Source organism: Piliocolobus tephrosceles, chromosome 10, assembly GCF_002776525.5.
Source record: "Piliocolobus tephrosceles isolate RC106 chromosome 10, ASM277652v3, whole genome shotgun sequence".
Taxonomy (NCBI): domain Eukaryota; kingdom Metazoa; phylum Chordata; class Mammalia; order Primates; family Cercopithecidae; genus Piliocolobus; species Piliocolobus tephrosceles.
The window spans coordinates 53,779,513-53,794,979 of NC_045443.1; the positions used below are offsets into that span (position 1 = coordinate 53,779,513).

The 15,467-nt window shown below is 47.7% G+C and overlaps 1 protein-coding gene across 2 annotated transcripts in view; it reads right to left on the reverse strand.

Moving 5' to 3' along the window:
* Positions 1-9,296: 9,296 nt before the first annotated feature.
* The window catches only part of NACA (nascent polypeptide associated complex subunit alpha), a 13,790-nt gene continuing 7,619 nt past the window's right edge, over positions 9,297-15,467 (reverse strand). The window contains exons 3-8 of one of the 2 annotated variants that reach the window (XM_023210747.1): positions 11,796-11,881; positions 11,556-11,633; positions 10,393-10,539; positions 9,892-10,020; positions 9,616-9,738; positions 9,297-9,423 (exon numbers count right to left, since the gene is read on the reverse strand). In XM_023210747.1, the coding sequence (XP_023066515.1) occupies positions 9,409-9,423; positions 9,616-9,738; positions 9,892-10,020; positions 10,393-10,539; positions 11,556-11,633; positions 11,796-11,881 (578 nt within the window). In that variant the 3' untranslated portion in view covers positions 9,297-9,408. Of the gene's footprint in view, positions 9,424-9,479; positions 9,739-9,891; positions 10,021-10,392; positions 10,540-11,555; positions 11,634-11,795; positions 11,882-15,467 lie in introns of those variants that run through there. The other variant, XM_023210746.1, reaches the window with a different exon arrangement.

The window sequence follows — 15,467 nt, forward strand, 5'->3', positions numbered from 1 at the left end:
CTTCTGCCTCCTGGCTTCAAGCGATTCTCTTGCCTCAGCCTTCAGAGTAGCTGAGATTACAGGTGCCTGACACCAGACTCGGCTAATTTTAATGTTTTTAGTAGAGACGAGGATTCACATAAGGGGATTCACTAAAGAGCTTGGCCAGGCTGGTCTCAAGCTCCTGACCTCAGGTAATCTGCCCGCCTCAGCCTCCAAAAGTGCTGCTATTACAGGCGTGAGCCACCGCGCCGGCCCCAAGTGACTCTCATGGGCTGGAGACACAGGCTATTATGAATTGCTAACCACAGTCTCTTAGTCTCCCTTTTAAATAACAAAAGAGGAAATTTCTTCACTTCCTGACACAACTCTCCATCATACAAGAGCAGTTAGGGATTTTCATCCTTAATTTATGTCCTTTGGGAGTTGCTGATTTCTTAGAATCATTAAATGCATGTAGGCAGTGTCTGCTTCTTTAAGCCAGATTTATACCAAATGAAAAGGCAGAGAAAGATCTAATTTAATGAAGATTTCTTTTTCTTTTTCTTTTTTTTTGAGACGGAGTTTCACTCTTGTCACCCAGGCTGGAGTGTAATTGGTGGTCTCTGGTCATTGCAATCTCTGCCTCTTGGGTTGAAGCAATTCTCCAGCCTCAGCCTCCCAAGTAGTTGAGATTACAGGTGCCCATGCCCGGCTAATATTTGTATTTTTAGTACAGACAGGGTTTCACCATGTTGGGCAGGCTGGTCTCGAACCCCTGACCTCAGGTAATCCACCCTCCTTGGCATCCCAAAGTACTGGGATTGTAGGCGTGAGCAACCATGCCTGGTCTTAATGAAGATTTCGAAGAACTAGATCAACAAATCAGTGGGACTGTAAAGGCAACTCTTGGGACACAGGTCAGGAAACTTTGTGCTTAATTCAGAGATCAAAAATCCAGCAATCTCACTTCTGGGTGTTAGAATTGTGGAAAATAAAATTTAGGCTGGGCGCGGTGGCTCATGCCTGTCATCCCAGCACTTTGGGAGGCTGAGGTGGGTGGATCACAAGGTCAAGAGATCAAGACCATCCTGGCCAACATGGTGAAACCCCATCTCTACTAAAAATACAAAAGTTAGCCAGGTGTGGTGGCGTGTGCCTGTGGTCCCAGCTACTCAGGAGGCTGAGACAGGAGAATTGCTTGAACCCAAGAGGCGGAGGTTGTGGTGAGCTGAGACTGGGCCATTGAACTCCAGGCTTGGCAACAAGGGCGAAACTCTGTCTCAAAAAATAGATAGATAGATAGATAGATAGATAGATAGATAGATAAAAAATAACATTTTAAGCCCCCGAACTGACTGAATGGATCCCCATTTGTCCAAAAGGACCCCTAAACTCCTGAAAAATTAGTTCAGGTGGGCCGATCAGGTGTTTCAGACCAGCCTGGCCAACATGGTGAAACCCTGTTTCTACTAAAAATACAATAATCAGCTGGGCATGGTAGTGCACACCTGTAATCCCAGCTACTCAGGAGGTTGAGGCAGGAGAATCTCTTGAACCTGGGAGACCAAGGTTGCCGTGAGCTGAAATCGAACCACTGTACTTTAGCCTGGGCAACAGAGTGAGACTCTTTCAAAAAAAAAAAAAAAAAAGGACAAAAGAGACTAGCAAAATTCCAACCTGATGCTAGTATAACATCACATGAGAGATAAAAAAGGAAATAAAAATATTTTACCTCAAATACATTTCTTTGCTATATTTTGAAATGGTGGGCATATTGGCTCTTGCCTGTAATCCCAGTACTGGGAGGCATAGGCAGGAGTATTGCTTAAAGTCAGGATTTAGAGACCAGCCTGAGCAACAAAGGCAGACTCTGTCTCTGAAAAATAATTAAATTAAATATAAATAAATAGGCCGGGTGCAGTGGCTTACACACGTAATCCCACAACTTTGGGAGGCCGAGGTGGGCAGATCACGAGGTCAGGAGATTGAGACCATCCTTGCTAACACGGCGAAACTCTGTCTCTACTAAAAATACAAAAACCACCACAACTAAAAAAATAAAAACAATTAGCCAGGTGTGGTGGCGGGCGCCTGTAGTCCCAGCAAGTCGGGAGGCGCCTGTAGTCCCAGCAAGTCGGGAGGCTGGGGCAGGAAAATGGCGTGAACCCAGGAGGCAGAGCTTGCAGTAAGCCAAGATTGCACCAGTGCACTCCAGCCTGGGTGACAGAGTGAGACTCTGTCTGAAAAAACAAAAATCAATAAGGCTTGGCGTGGTGGCTCACGCCTGTAATCCCAGCACTTTGGGATGCCGAGGTGGGCAGATCACAAGGTCAGGAGTTCGAGACCAGCCTGACTAACATGGTGAAACCCCGTCTCTACTAAAAATACAAAAATTAGCTGGGTGTGGTGGTGTGCACCTGTAATCCCAGCTACTCAGGCTGAGGCAGAAGAATCGCTGAACCCAGGAAGCGGAGGTTCAGTGAGCTGAGATTGCGCCACTGTACTCCAGCCTGGGCTACAGAGAGAGACTTCCTCTCTAAATAAATACATAAATAAAGGCCCGCCATGCCATCTTTTGTGGGGGAAAATTTGCATCTGTGAGTAATCTGTACTAACATAACTAGATCTTTCTCCTACCAGTTCCACCCAATCCTGAAGAGATTAACTGAGAGTCTAGCATTATTATTATTTTTTTTGAGATGGAGTCTCGCTCTGTTGCCCAGGCTGGAGTGCAGTGTCAGGATCTCAGCTCACTGCAACCTCTGCCTCCCCGGTTCGAGCAATTCTTCTGCCTCAGCCTCCCTAGTAGCCAGGACTACAGGAGCATGCCACCGCTAATTTTTTTTTTTTGAGGAGTCTCACTTTGTTGCCCAGGTTGGAGTGCAGTGGCACAATCTCAACTTACCGCAACCTCTGCCTCCCGGGTTCAAGTGATTCTTCTGCCTCAGCCTCTGGAGTAGCTGGGACTACAGACATGCACCACCAAGCCCTGTTAATTTTTTTTTGTGTGTGTATTTTTAGTAGAGGTGAGTGGGTTTTCACCATATTGGCTGGGCTGGTCTCAAACTCCTGACCTCGTGATCTGCCCGCCTCAGCCTCCCAAAGTGGTGGGATTATAGGCATAAGCCACCGCGCCTGACCTTTTTTTTTTGAGATGGAGTTTTGCTTTTGTTGTCCAGGCTGGAGTGCAACAGTGGGATCTCGGCTCACCGCAACCTCCACCTCCTGGGTTCAAGCACAGTTTAAGCAATTCTCCTACCTCAGCTTTTGGAGTAGCTGGGATTACAGGCATGCACCACCATGCCTGGCCAATTTTTATTTTTATTTTTTGTATTTTTAGTAGAGACGGAGTTTCTCCCTGTTGGTCAGGCTGGTCTCGAACTCCTGATCTCAGGTGATCCGCCCGCCTCAGCCTCCCAAAGTGCTGAGATTACAGGCGTGAGCCACCGCACCTGGCCTGTTTGTCTGTTTTTTGAGATGGAGGTCCCGCTCTGTCACCCAGGCTGTTGTGCAATGGTGTGAGCTCAGCTCACTGCAACCTCCACCTCCCGGGTTCAAGAGATTCTCCCCCATCAGCCTCCTGAGTAGCTGAGATTACAGGCACCTACCATCATGCCCGGCTAATTGTATTTTTGTAGAGAAGGTGTTTCACCATGTTGGTCAGGCTGGTGGGAGTGTAGCAGTGAGGACAACCAGAAGTCACTCTGGTGGCCACCTGGGTTTTGGTGGGATTTAGCTGGCTTCTTTACTGCAACCTGTTTCTTTTGTTTGTTTTTCGAGATGGAGTCTCACTCTGTCTCCCAGGCTGGAGTGCAGTGGAGTGATCTTGGCTTATTGCAACCTAGGCCTTCTGGATACCAGCGATTCTCCTGCCTCAGCCTCCAGAGTAGCTAGGATTACAGGCGTGCGCTACCACAACTGGCTAATGTTTGTATTTTTAGTAGAGACAGGGTTTTGCCATGTTGGCCAGGCTGTTCTCTAACTCTTGACTTCAGGTGATCCACTCGCCTAGACCTCCCAAAGTGCTGGTGTTACAGGCATGAACCAATTACAAGCATGAACCAACGCGCCTGGCCTGGTTTAAACACCTCTGACATTTACCCCATCCCTTTTATAAGAGAACCCTTAACCTTTTTTTTTTTTTTTTTTTTGAGATGCTGAGTCTCACTCTGTCACCCAGGTTGGAGTGGAGTGCAGTGGTGCAATCTCCGCTCACTGCAACCTCCACCTCCTGGGCTGAAGCAGTTCTCCTGCCTCAGCCTCCTGAGTAGCTGGGATTACAGGTGGCCCTGACCATGCCTAGCTAATTTTTTTGTATTTTTAGTAGAGACGGGCTTTCACTATGTTGGCCAGGCTGGTCTTGAACTCCTGACTTTGTGATCCACCCACCTTGGCCTCCCAAAGTGCTGGAATTACAGGCGTGAGCCACTGGGACTGGCCTTTAAAAACTTTTTTTTATTTTTGAAGCAGAGTCTTGCTCTGTTGCCCAGGCTGGAGTCCAGTGGCATGATCTTGGCTCACTCCAACCTCTGCCTCCTGGGTTCAAGTTATTCTCCTGCCTCAGCCTCCTGAGTAGCTGGGATTACAGGCATGAGCCACTATACCCGGCTCATTTTTATATTTTTAGTAGAAACGGGGATTCTCTGTGTTGGCCAGGCTGATCTCAAACTCCTGACCTCAGGTGATCTGCCCACCTCGGCTTTCCAAAATGCTGGGATTGCAGGCATGAGCCACTGCGCCCAGCCTTCTGTAACTTCTTCAGGATGAATAGGGGCGATGATATTCCTGCTTAACTATTAGAATCTCTCGTGTTCAGGGTAGATAGGAGCTCAGTTAGAAAGCATTGGTATGGTGAGGGCCATTTATACATCTTGAGTTCTGACCAAAGGTGATATCTGGAAGATTAGTAAGTATTCATTTAAGAAAACATTCAGGGGTCAGGCATCCAGGCTTGGTGAGCTGAGATTGTGCCACTGCACTCCAGCCTGAGTGACAGAGGGAGATTCCATCTTAAAAAAAAAAAAAAAAAAAGGAATCATACACTATTTGCCCTTTTGTGGATGGCTCATTTCATTTGGCATAATGTCAACAATTTATGTTTCAGCATGTGACAGAATTTCTTTCCTTTTTAAGGCTGAATAATATATATATTTATATATAAAATAATATTTTATACACACACATACACACACATTTTTTTTTTTTGAGATGGAGTTTTGGAGTTTTGCTCTTGTTGTCCAGGCTGGAGTGCAATGGCATGATCTTGGCTCACTGCAACCTTAGCCTCCTGGGATCAAAGGACTCTCCTGCCTTAGCCTTCGAAGTAGCTGGGGTTAGGGGCATGGGCAACCACACCTGGCTAATTTTGTGTTTTTTTGAGACAGAGTCTGGCTCTGTCACCCAGGCTGGAGTGCAGTGGCGCCGTGTCAGCTTACTGCAACCTCCACCTCCCAGGATGAAGTGATTCTCGTGCCTCAGCCACCTGGCTAATTTTGTTTTATATTTTTATAGAGACAGGATTTCACCATGTTGGCCAGGCTGGTCTTGAACTCCTGACCTCAGATGATCTGCCTGCCTCGGGCTGCCAAAATGTTGGGATTACAGGCGTTAGCCATCATGCCCAGTCTTATATATATTTTTTGACACAGAATCTCACTTTGTCACCCAGGGTGGAGTGTAGTGGTGTGATCATGGCTCACTACAACCTCTGCCTCCCAGGATCAAGGGATCCTCCCACCTCCACCTCTCTAGTAGCTGGGATGTCCCACTATGCCCGGCTAATTTTGTGTGTGTGTGTGTGTGTGTGTTGAGACGGAGTTTTAGTCTTATTGTCCAGGCTGGAGTGCAATGGCATGATCTTGGCGCACTGCAACCTCTGCCTTCTGGGTTCAAGTGATTCTCCTGCCTCAGCCTCCCAAGTAGCGGGATTATAGGCGTCCACAACCATGTCCGGCTCATTTTTGTATTTTTAGTAGTGACCAGGGTTTCACCGTGTTGGCCAGGCTGGTCTTGAACTCCTGACCTCAGGTGATCCACCCGCCTCGGTCTCCCAAAGGGCTGGGATTCGCCATTTTGCCTAGGCTAGTCTCAAAAGTCCTGAGCTCAAACGATCCTTTATACTCCCTGGCCAAGCGATCCTGGCTTCCCAAAGTGCTGGGATTACAGGCATGAGCCACTGCGCCCAGCCAAATAATATTCTCCTGTTGCCAATTACCACATCTTATTTAAGCATTCATCTGTTGATGGACACTTGGGTTTCTGCTGCCTTTGTCTATTGTGAATAATGCTGCTATGAGTATGGTTGTAACACTGAGTCCCTGATTGTAATTTTTTTTTTTTTTGAGGCGGAGTCTCGCTCTGTCCCCCGGACTGAAGTGCAGTGGCCGGATCTCAGCTCACTGCAAGCTCCACCTCCCGGGTTTACGCCATTCTCCTGCCTCAGCCTCCCGAGTAGCTGGGACTACAGGTGCCCGCCACCTCGCCCGGCTAGTTTTTTTTTTGTATTTTTAGTAGAGACGGGGTTTCACCATATTAGCCAGGATGGTCTCGATGTCCTGACCTCGTGATCCGCCCGTCTCAGCTTCCCAAAGTGCTGGGATTACAGGCTTGAGCCACTGCATCCGGCCCCTGATTGTAATTCTTTTGGATTTAAAACCAGAAGTGGAATTGCGGGATCATATATGGTAATTCTATTTTTAATTATTTGAGGATCTGCCATACTATTCCATAGTGGCTGCACCATTTAACATTCCCACCAACAGTGCACAAGTTCTTCACATTTCTTCACATCCTTGCTAACACTTTTTTTTGATAGCCTAATGGGTTGAGGTGATTTTTTTTTTTTATTTTTTTATTTTATTTATTTATTTATTTATTTATTTTTTGAGACGGAGTCTCGCTCTGTCTCCCGGGCTGGAGTGCAATGGCCGGATCTCAGCTCACTGCAAGCTCCGCCTCCCGGGTTTACGCCATTCACCTGCCTCAGCCTCCCGAGTAGCTGGGACTACAGGCGCCCGCCACCTCGCCCGGCTAGTTTTTTGCATTCTTTAGTAGAGACGGGGTTTCACCGTGTTAGCCAGGATGGTCTCGATCTCCTGACCTCGTGAAACGCCCATCTCGGCCTCCCAAAGTGCTGGGATTACAGGCTTGAGCCACCGCGCCCGGCCTTATTTTTTTTTTTTTGAGGCACATTTTCGCTCTTGTTGCCCAGGCTGGAGTGCAATGGCGCGATGTCGGCTTATGGCAACCTCCGCCTCCCAGGTTCAAGCGATTCTCCTGGCACAGCCTCCCTGGTAGCTGGGATCATAGGCATGTGCCACCACACCCAGCTAATTTTTTTTTTTTTTGAGACAGAGTCTTGCTCTGTCGCCCAGGCTGGAGTGCAGTGGGGTGATCTCGGCTCACTGCAAGCTCCGCCTCCCGGGTTCACGCCATTCTCCTGCCTCAGCCTCCCAAGTAGCTGGGACTATAGACTCATACCACCATGCCCAGCTAATTTTCTTTTGTATTTTTAGTAGAGATGGGGTTTCACTGTGTGTTAGCCAGGATGGTCTGGATCTCCTGACCTTGTGATCCGCCTGCCTCGGCCTCCCAAGGTGGTGGGATTACAGGCGTGAGCCACCGCACCCGGCTGGCCTCATTTTTTAAGGAGACCAAAAGACTGAATTCTATAAAAATGCCTTAACTTTTTTAGTTCTAAAGCCCAGTTTTAGATGTTAGCCACATTTATTCCCATTTTAACATCTTCCTTCTAGGTGTATTTTCACATATTCATCTTAGGATTCTTGCCTCTACATTTACTTGTAACTTTCCCATTTCTAAATTGTAGCCCTTTGATTTCTTTCAAACCATTCTCTGACAACTCAAACTCAGTTTATTTTTCTTGGAATTCCTACATAGCTATCTGTAAACTAACTGTTATGTTTTAGTTAGCCTGGGACAGTCCTAGTTTTCATTTATTATCCTAATATATAATTATGGCTATCCCAATCAGAAGCTACTTTGTAGATTAAAATGTCTGTAGAGAATTTGCTTAAGAGCAGAAAGTGCCGGGCGCGGTGGCTCAAGCCTGTAATCCCAGCACTTTGGGACGCCGAGACGGGTGGATCACGAGGTCAGGAGATCGAGACCATCCTGGTCTACACGGTGAAACCCCGTCTCTACTAAAAATACAAAAAACTAGCCGGGCGAGATGGCGGGCGCCTGTAGTCCCAGCTACTCGGGAGGCTGAGGCAGGAGAATGGCGTGAACCCGGGAGGCGGAGCTTGCAGTGAGCCGAGATCGGGCCACTGCACTCCAGCCTGGGCGACAGAGCGAGACTCCGTCTCAAAAAAAAAAAAAAAAAAGAGCAGAAAGTTTACAATATACTCCAAATCTTCCCCTTCAGGAGGTAGCCTTTTCATGTATCTCCTACCTCCTCTTCAACCCCCTACCAAGCTCTTATATGTCGAGGAGTTACAATGTAAACTCCTCAGAGGACACAGAAGCCCCAGTGTGATTCAGAAAGATTGGAGTTCAGTGAAGGGGCTGATTACTAGATACAGAAGAATCAGGACCTGCTAACAGTTAACATCTGGGAAAGCGGAAATGAGAAACTAATTTTTTCTTGAGACAGTGTCTCACTCTGTCACCCAGGCTAGAGTGCAGTGGTGCGATCTCAGCGATTACTCAGTGATTCTATATTTTGTAGACACAGGGTTTTGCCATGTTTCGCAGGCTGGTGTCAAATTCCTGGGCTCAAGTGATCCACCTGCCTTGACCTCCCAGTGTTGGGATTACAGGTGTGAACCATCCCACCTGGTCAGAAATGAGAAACTTTATAGTCAAGTTGTATTTCCTAGTTACGAAGGTCCTAATAGCCTAGTATAGTAACTTTTTTTTTTTTTTTTTGAGACATAATCTCGCTGTCACCCAGGCTGGAGTGTAGTGGCACGATCTCGGCTCACTGCAAGCTCTGCCTCCAGGGTTCACGCCATTCTCCTGCCTTAGCCTCCCGAGTAGCTGGGACTACAGGTGCCTGCCACCACATCCAGCTAATTTTTTGTATTTTTAGTGGAGACGGGGGTTTCACTGTATTAGCCAGGATGGTCTCGATCTCCTGACCTCGTGTTCCACCCCTCCTTGGTTTCCCAAAGTGCTGGGATTACAGGTGTGAGCCACTGCGCCTGGCCAGTGACTTCTTAAAAGAGGTATAAAGTCTGAGATTTTAAGCGGGAAATCTGTGGCACTAAACCTTATCAAATGAGGGAGACCTTAGGAGTAATTAATTATTAGAACCTTTACAAGTTTTTTGTTTGTTTGTTTGGGGGGGGGTGGGGAAGATACCAGTCATTGACTGAGTTCATCCAACAAGAAGCCATTAACTTTATTTATGATAGAAACAGTACAAATTTCAAACCAAGCTGCAGTTACTCCTTTGAGACACCAAAAAAAGTTGCTTTCAGATGGTTACATTGTTAATTCCTGTAAGAGAGAAAAGATAATTAGCGGTTCTTATAGGCAAATCAGGAGAACTCAGGTCACTAAAACCTATGGCAACTCAGAAGAGGCTCTGGAATGAGGTTCCCTAATTGGCTGATATTTAGCAGACAAAATAAAGTCACTCGTAATTGGTCAGGGCAGAGGGAGTCAAGGAACAAAGGCTTGAACGCTTACCATAATCGCATTTACAATATCATTACTGTTGTTCTTCAGGGCTCGGACTGCCTTTGCTCTCGACACATTTGCTTGTGACATGACCAATTCTATGTCCTTAACTTCTACACCTGTTTCATCGACCTGAGAGAGGAGAGGGAAAAAGCAGTAAATTAAAGGCAAAAACAATTTCAGCAGTTCTTTGGAGTCTCCTGAATCTAGTTTTTAATATAGCTCACCAACACGAACACATTGCTATACGGCGACAGTTAAAGTATGAAAGATTTCCTAGTATACCTCTTCCTCTTCACTCTCCTCTTGTACGGTTGGAGTCTGTGTGTTTTCTTGAATGTTTGAGACAGCTTCACCTTGAACTTTGAATTTCTCAGCAGCTGCTAGTTGTGCTTGCTGGGATAGATCTTCGATCTACAGGGTAGAGAATACAGATTCATGTGAGTAGATCAGCAGTCTTTGAAAAATAAATCAGAGTTTCACAACTCTCTGTAAACCCACTTCAGGTAACTTATTGTATGGCTTTACACTGCTTGCCCTCACTCACAGTAGACAGATTAGTTTTTAGGTTTAGAGCGGTGGTTCTCAACTAGGGGGTAGTTATGTCTCCCAGGAGATATATGGCAGTGGAGTTTTTGGGTAATCAAAACTGGATGTAATGCTGCTAAGCATCCATAATGAGCAGGATAGCTCTTCCGTAACAGAGAACTACCAGAGGCAAAATGTCAGCAGTGCTGAGGTTGAGAAACCCTGGTCTAGAACAACGCCCAAGAAAAGTTTACTCACCTTGGCTTCCCCAAAAACTATGTAAGTATCCGAAGCAGGGCTCTTGTAGACATCTGGTTTTGTGATGACAAAGAGGATATTCTTAGATTTCCGGATAGTGACTCTAGTAACTCCTGTAACCTGTCGAAGACCCAGTTTGGACATAGCCTAAAGAAGAGAAAATAGTATCAGGTTTGCAACCTCTTTAGAAGCAGCCTAAAGAAGCAAGGCACATAATACAACATCCAAAGCAAAGCCTTTCCCCAGGCTGAGAAAAGTTCATACAAGAATAGAGAATGGGTTTTCTGCCACAGTAACTTCTGCTACTTTATTTTTTAATTTTTGGAGACAGGTCTCGCTCTGTCGCCCAGGCTGGAGTACAGTAGTGCAATCTCGGCTCAATGTAACATCCGCCTTCCAGGTTCAAGCAACTGCCATGCCTTAACTACCTTCATAGCTGGGACTACAGGAGCGTACCTCCACGCCCTGCATTTTTTTTTTGGTATTTTTAGTAGATAGGGGTTTCGCCATGTTGGCCAGGCTGGTCTTGAACTCTTGACCTCAAGTGATCCACCTGCCCTGGCCTTCCAGAGTGCTGGGATTACAAGTGTGAGCCACTAATCCAGCTACTTCTGCTACTTTATTTTTTTATTTTTATTTTTATTTATTTATTTTTTTTTTTGAGACGGAGTCTTGCTGTGTCTCCTGGGCTGGAGTGCAGTGGCCAGATCTCAGCTCACTGCAAGCTCCGCCTCCCGGGTTCACGCCATTCTCCTGCCTCAGCCTCCGGAGTAGCTGGGACTATAGGCGCCCGCCACCTCGCCCGGCTAGTTTTTTGTATTTTTAGTAGAGACGGGGTTTCACCGTGTTAGCCAGGATGGTCTCGATCTCCTGACCTCATGATCCGCCCGTCTCGGCCTCCCAAAGTGCTGGGATTACAGGCTTGAGCCACCGCGCCCGGCCTTACTTCTGCTACTTTAAACAAGATTCTACCACTACTAAGAATTGGGTTCAGTGTATACTGCTTGGGTGATGGGTGCACCAAAATCTCAAAAATCACCACTAAAGTACTTACTCGTGTAACCAAAATACCACCTGTTCCCCAAAAACCTATGGAAATAAAGAGTTCCACTCCGTATAAAGGTGCTTCTTCATTAGATCCTCAAATCCTTTTCAAATCTTACCTTCCGTGCCTTCTTTTCACTCCGACTCTGTTTTGCTTTACTGACTGGTTCTTCATCAATTTCAGCTGCTGCCGCCAGCTAAGAAGACAAAACAGGTATTAGTTAACCAGAACCCAAGATGTGGATAGCACAATTTCCTTGTGGGTTTTCCTTTATGAAGGTTCACAGTTCCAAATACAAAAGTTGCCCTGATCAACCCTGTTTCCTTGACCCAATACCAGTTAGTAAGAGAATACCCACCTGGGCTTGTTGTGTGGTTGCCTGGGTGGAATCCTGTTCTTCAAGCTCTGGTACTGATTCATCACTGTCAGATTCTGTTCCAGACCCTAAAATGAGAAACAACTTTCACTGCTTTATAGTAGAAATTATAAGAGAAGGTACTTCACTACAGCCTGCCTGGACTACAGGTCAACGCTTCATGCAAGACCTAAGAATGTTAAATGTAAACCAACTGGCTTGTGTGAAGCCAGCTTGATAGCCCCTAACTTAGTCACTAACTAGTGGGTACACATCTAGTAAAGACCCAGCCCTAACCCCAGACATGAGAAGTAATCACTAGAAACAGCTGAGCAGTTTAACATACTGTAACTGCTTTCTTTCCCTCAAGGTCTTTGTTTCTTGGCACAGGCAAATAATGACCCATATGACTGACTCTAAATTTTACCCAATAGTCCAATTATCCCTGTAAAGTTCTGTCAGAAGGTGCCCCCAGATACACTTAAGTGAAAAAAAAAAAAATCACACCATGGAGGCGCAACAGGTAGGTTGGATTTCCAATCAACTTTTTTTTTTTTTGAGACGGAGTCTCAATCTGTCACCCAGGCTGGAGTGCAGTGGCGCCATCTTGGCTCACTGCAAGCTCTGCCTCCCGGGTTCACGCCATTCTCTTGCCTCAGCCTCCCCAGTAGCTGGGACTACAGGCGCCCATCACCACGCCTGGCTAATTTTTTGTATTTTTTTTTTTAGTAGAGACGGGGTTTTACCCTGTTAGCCAGAATGGTCTTGATCTCATGACCTTGTGATCCGCCCGCCTCAGCCTCCCAGAGTGCTGGGATTACAGGCATGAGCCACCAAGCCCGGCCTTTTTTTGTATTTTTGGTAGAGACAGGGTTTCGCTGTGTTAGCCAGGATGGTCTCCATCTCCTGAACCCATGATCCGCCCGCCTCGGCCTCCCAAAGTGCTGGGATCACAGGTGTGAGCCACTGCGCTTGGCCATTCCCTCAACTTTTAAACTGGGTTGGAGCAAGTCAAAAGCAGTCACGTGCACATATTCAGCCTCATTTTCAAACCATTCACCCCAGCAATGTGATCTAATCAATATAGTTAGAAGATTCTCAATGATGTTGACTTGTATCTCTTAATTTTTCCAAAATAATTCACATAAATTTCTTTCACTTCAAAGGCCAAGCATCAGTAAAGACTACTGAGGAAAAAAAGCATATACCTGCACCATTTTCAGGCTAGGAAAAACAGGTTTCTACATTTTTATGAAAAGGAAGTCCCTGGACAACTGGTCATTACTAAGTCTAAGAATTGAAAAAGAAATACAAATAGTTCAATTCTCCAATGTTTTAGCAAATCTCAGGCCCAGGGACAAGGTTAGTTAGTGATGTGGTAGGGATTAGAGCAAATTAAAAGGTCTGGCAGGTCTTGGTTTTCAATGTCAGATCAATTAGGTAAAACAGATGGCATGGTAGGCTCAGGGTAGTCCGGGCCACATTGTACTGAATGATACACAATACACTATGTATCTATCTGAAGTCATGAAAACCAAGATTTAGTTTCATATTCCTAGAGCTTTTGCATTTAAAATGATCATTCTATGTTCTACGTCCAAACCCAAGCAGATTCACTGGAGAAAGCGGCGCATCACAGGGTTAGTATTGGTGGGTAGCCCCCAAGAGGGGTGTGGGCAACAGACACACCATGCACACAGCAAACCAAGGCAAATACCCTTGTTGTTCTTCATAACAGGCTGCTTGGCAGAGGGGGTTGGGACAGGGATTCCAGCAGCTTTGGGGGTGGGCATGTTGACGAGGACTGACTGGAAAGGCACTCCCCCAGAGATTGGTTCCGGGGGTATCAGAGGCGGCAGCTCATCCTCATCAGCAGGGGCTAGGGGTTTAGAGGGTGATTCCAACACCAGCCCAGGAGAGGACGGCAAAAATTGCTGTTTAGGAGGCAGAGTGGGAACTGGGGAGGGAGCAAGAGGCAGAGAGACTGGTGGGGTGGGTGGTGGAGAGACAGATGCTGATTCAGGTTTAGGAAGGACCTTCTCAGAGGCAGCTGCTGTTAGAGGGGTGGATGCCTTAGACTCAGGAGGAGCCAAGGGGCCCTTTGGGGAATGAGAAGCATCTTTGCCTTTTGATGTCTTTGAAGAGCCTTTCTGAGCAGGGAGTAGAGGGGCTGGAGCCACTGTGGAAAGGGGTCCTTTAGAACCATTCTTAGCTGAGGGATCTGGGCACATAGGAGGTGAAGTAGCAGAACTCTTTTTGGTCTGTGGACCTTTCCGAGTGGGAGCTGTGATGACTGGCGTACTTTCCGGAGCTGGGGCAACAAGTACTTCTTTGAGAGCTGTGGGGCCTTTCTTTGCTGGAAGCCCTTTAGATGCTTGAGGAACAGTGGCCCCCATTTTACATGTGACAGAAACTGGGGACGCAGGGAAGTCTTTGAGGGAGGAAGGAGTCACAGGTGGGGAAGTGGGGGTCCCTTTGGGGGCTGGAGTTGCTGGGCCCTTTTTGGGGGATGGAGGAGTCACAGCTGGAGGAGTAGGGGCCTCTTTGGGAGATGGGGCCCCTTTGTAAGAGGAAGGAGTCACTGCTGGGGGACTGGAGGCCTCTTTGGAGGATGGGGTAGCCTGGGCTTCTTTGGGGGCTGGAATTGCTGGGCTCTTTTTGGGGAAGGGAAGAGTCATAGCTGGGGGAATGAGGGCCTCTTTGGGGGCTAGAGTTGCTGGGGTCTTTTTAGGGAGAGGAGTTGCTGTTTGGGCAATGGGGTCCCTTCTGGAGGATGGGGTAGCTGGGACCTCTTTGGAGGAAGAAGGAATCACAGCTGGCAGAGTGGGGGCCCCCGTGGGGGCTGGAGTTGCCGGGGCCTTTTTGGGAGAGGAAGAAGTGGGAGCTTGTTTGGGGACTGGGGGCTCCTTGGGGGAAGGAGGAGTCACTGCTGGGAGGGTGGGATCCCCTTTGGAGGATGGGGTAGCTGGGCCTCCTTTGGGAGCTGAAGTTGCTGGGGCCTTTTTGAGGGAGACAGGAATCACTGCTAGGGGAGCAGTACCCCCATTGGATGGGGTGGCTGGGACTTCTCTGGTGACTGGAGTTGCTGGAGCCTTTTTGGGGGAGAGAGGAATCACTGCTGGGGAAGTGGGGTCCCCTTTGGGAGATGGGATAGCTGGTCCTCTTTTAGGGGAGGGAGGAGTCATAGCTGGACCTCCTTTGTGGGAGGGAGTTGCAGCTGGGGGAGTGGGGTCCTCTTTGGAGGATGGGGTAGTTGGGCTTCCTTTAGAGGAGGGAGTTGTAGTTGGGAGAGTGGGGGTCCCTTTGGGGGAGGGAGGAGTTGCAGCGGGGGGAGTGGGGGCCTCTTTAGGGGGTGAGGTAGCTGGATCTCCTTTTGGAGAGGGAGAAGTTACAACTGAAGGACTGGGGGCCTCTTTGTGGGGTGGGGCAGCTAGATTTCCTTTTGGGGAGGGAGGAGTTGCTGCTGGGGGAGTGGGGGCCCCTCTGGGGGATGGGGTAGCTGAACCTCCTTTTGAGGAGGGAAGAGTCACAGCTGGGGGAGTGGGAGCCCCTTTGTGGGGTGGGATAGCTGGGCCTCCTTTTGGGGAGGGAGGAGTTGCAGCTAGGGGTGTGGGGGCCCCTTTGGGGGATGGGGTAGCTGGACCTCCTTTTGGGGAAGGAGGAGTTGCAGCTGGG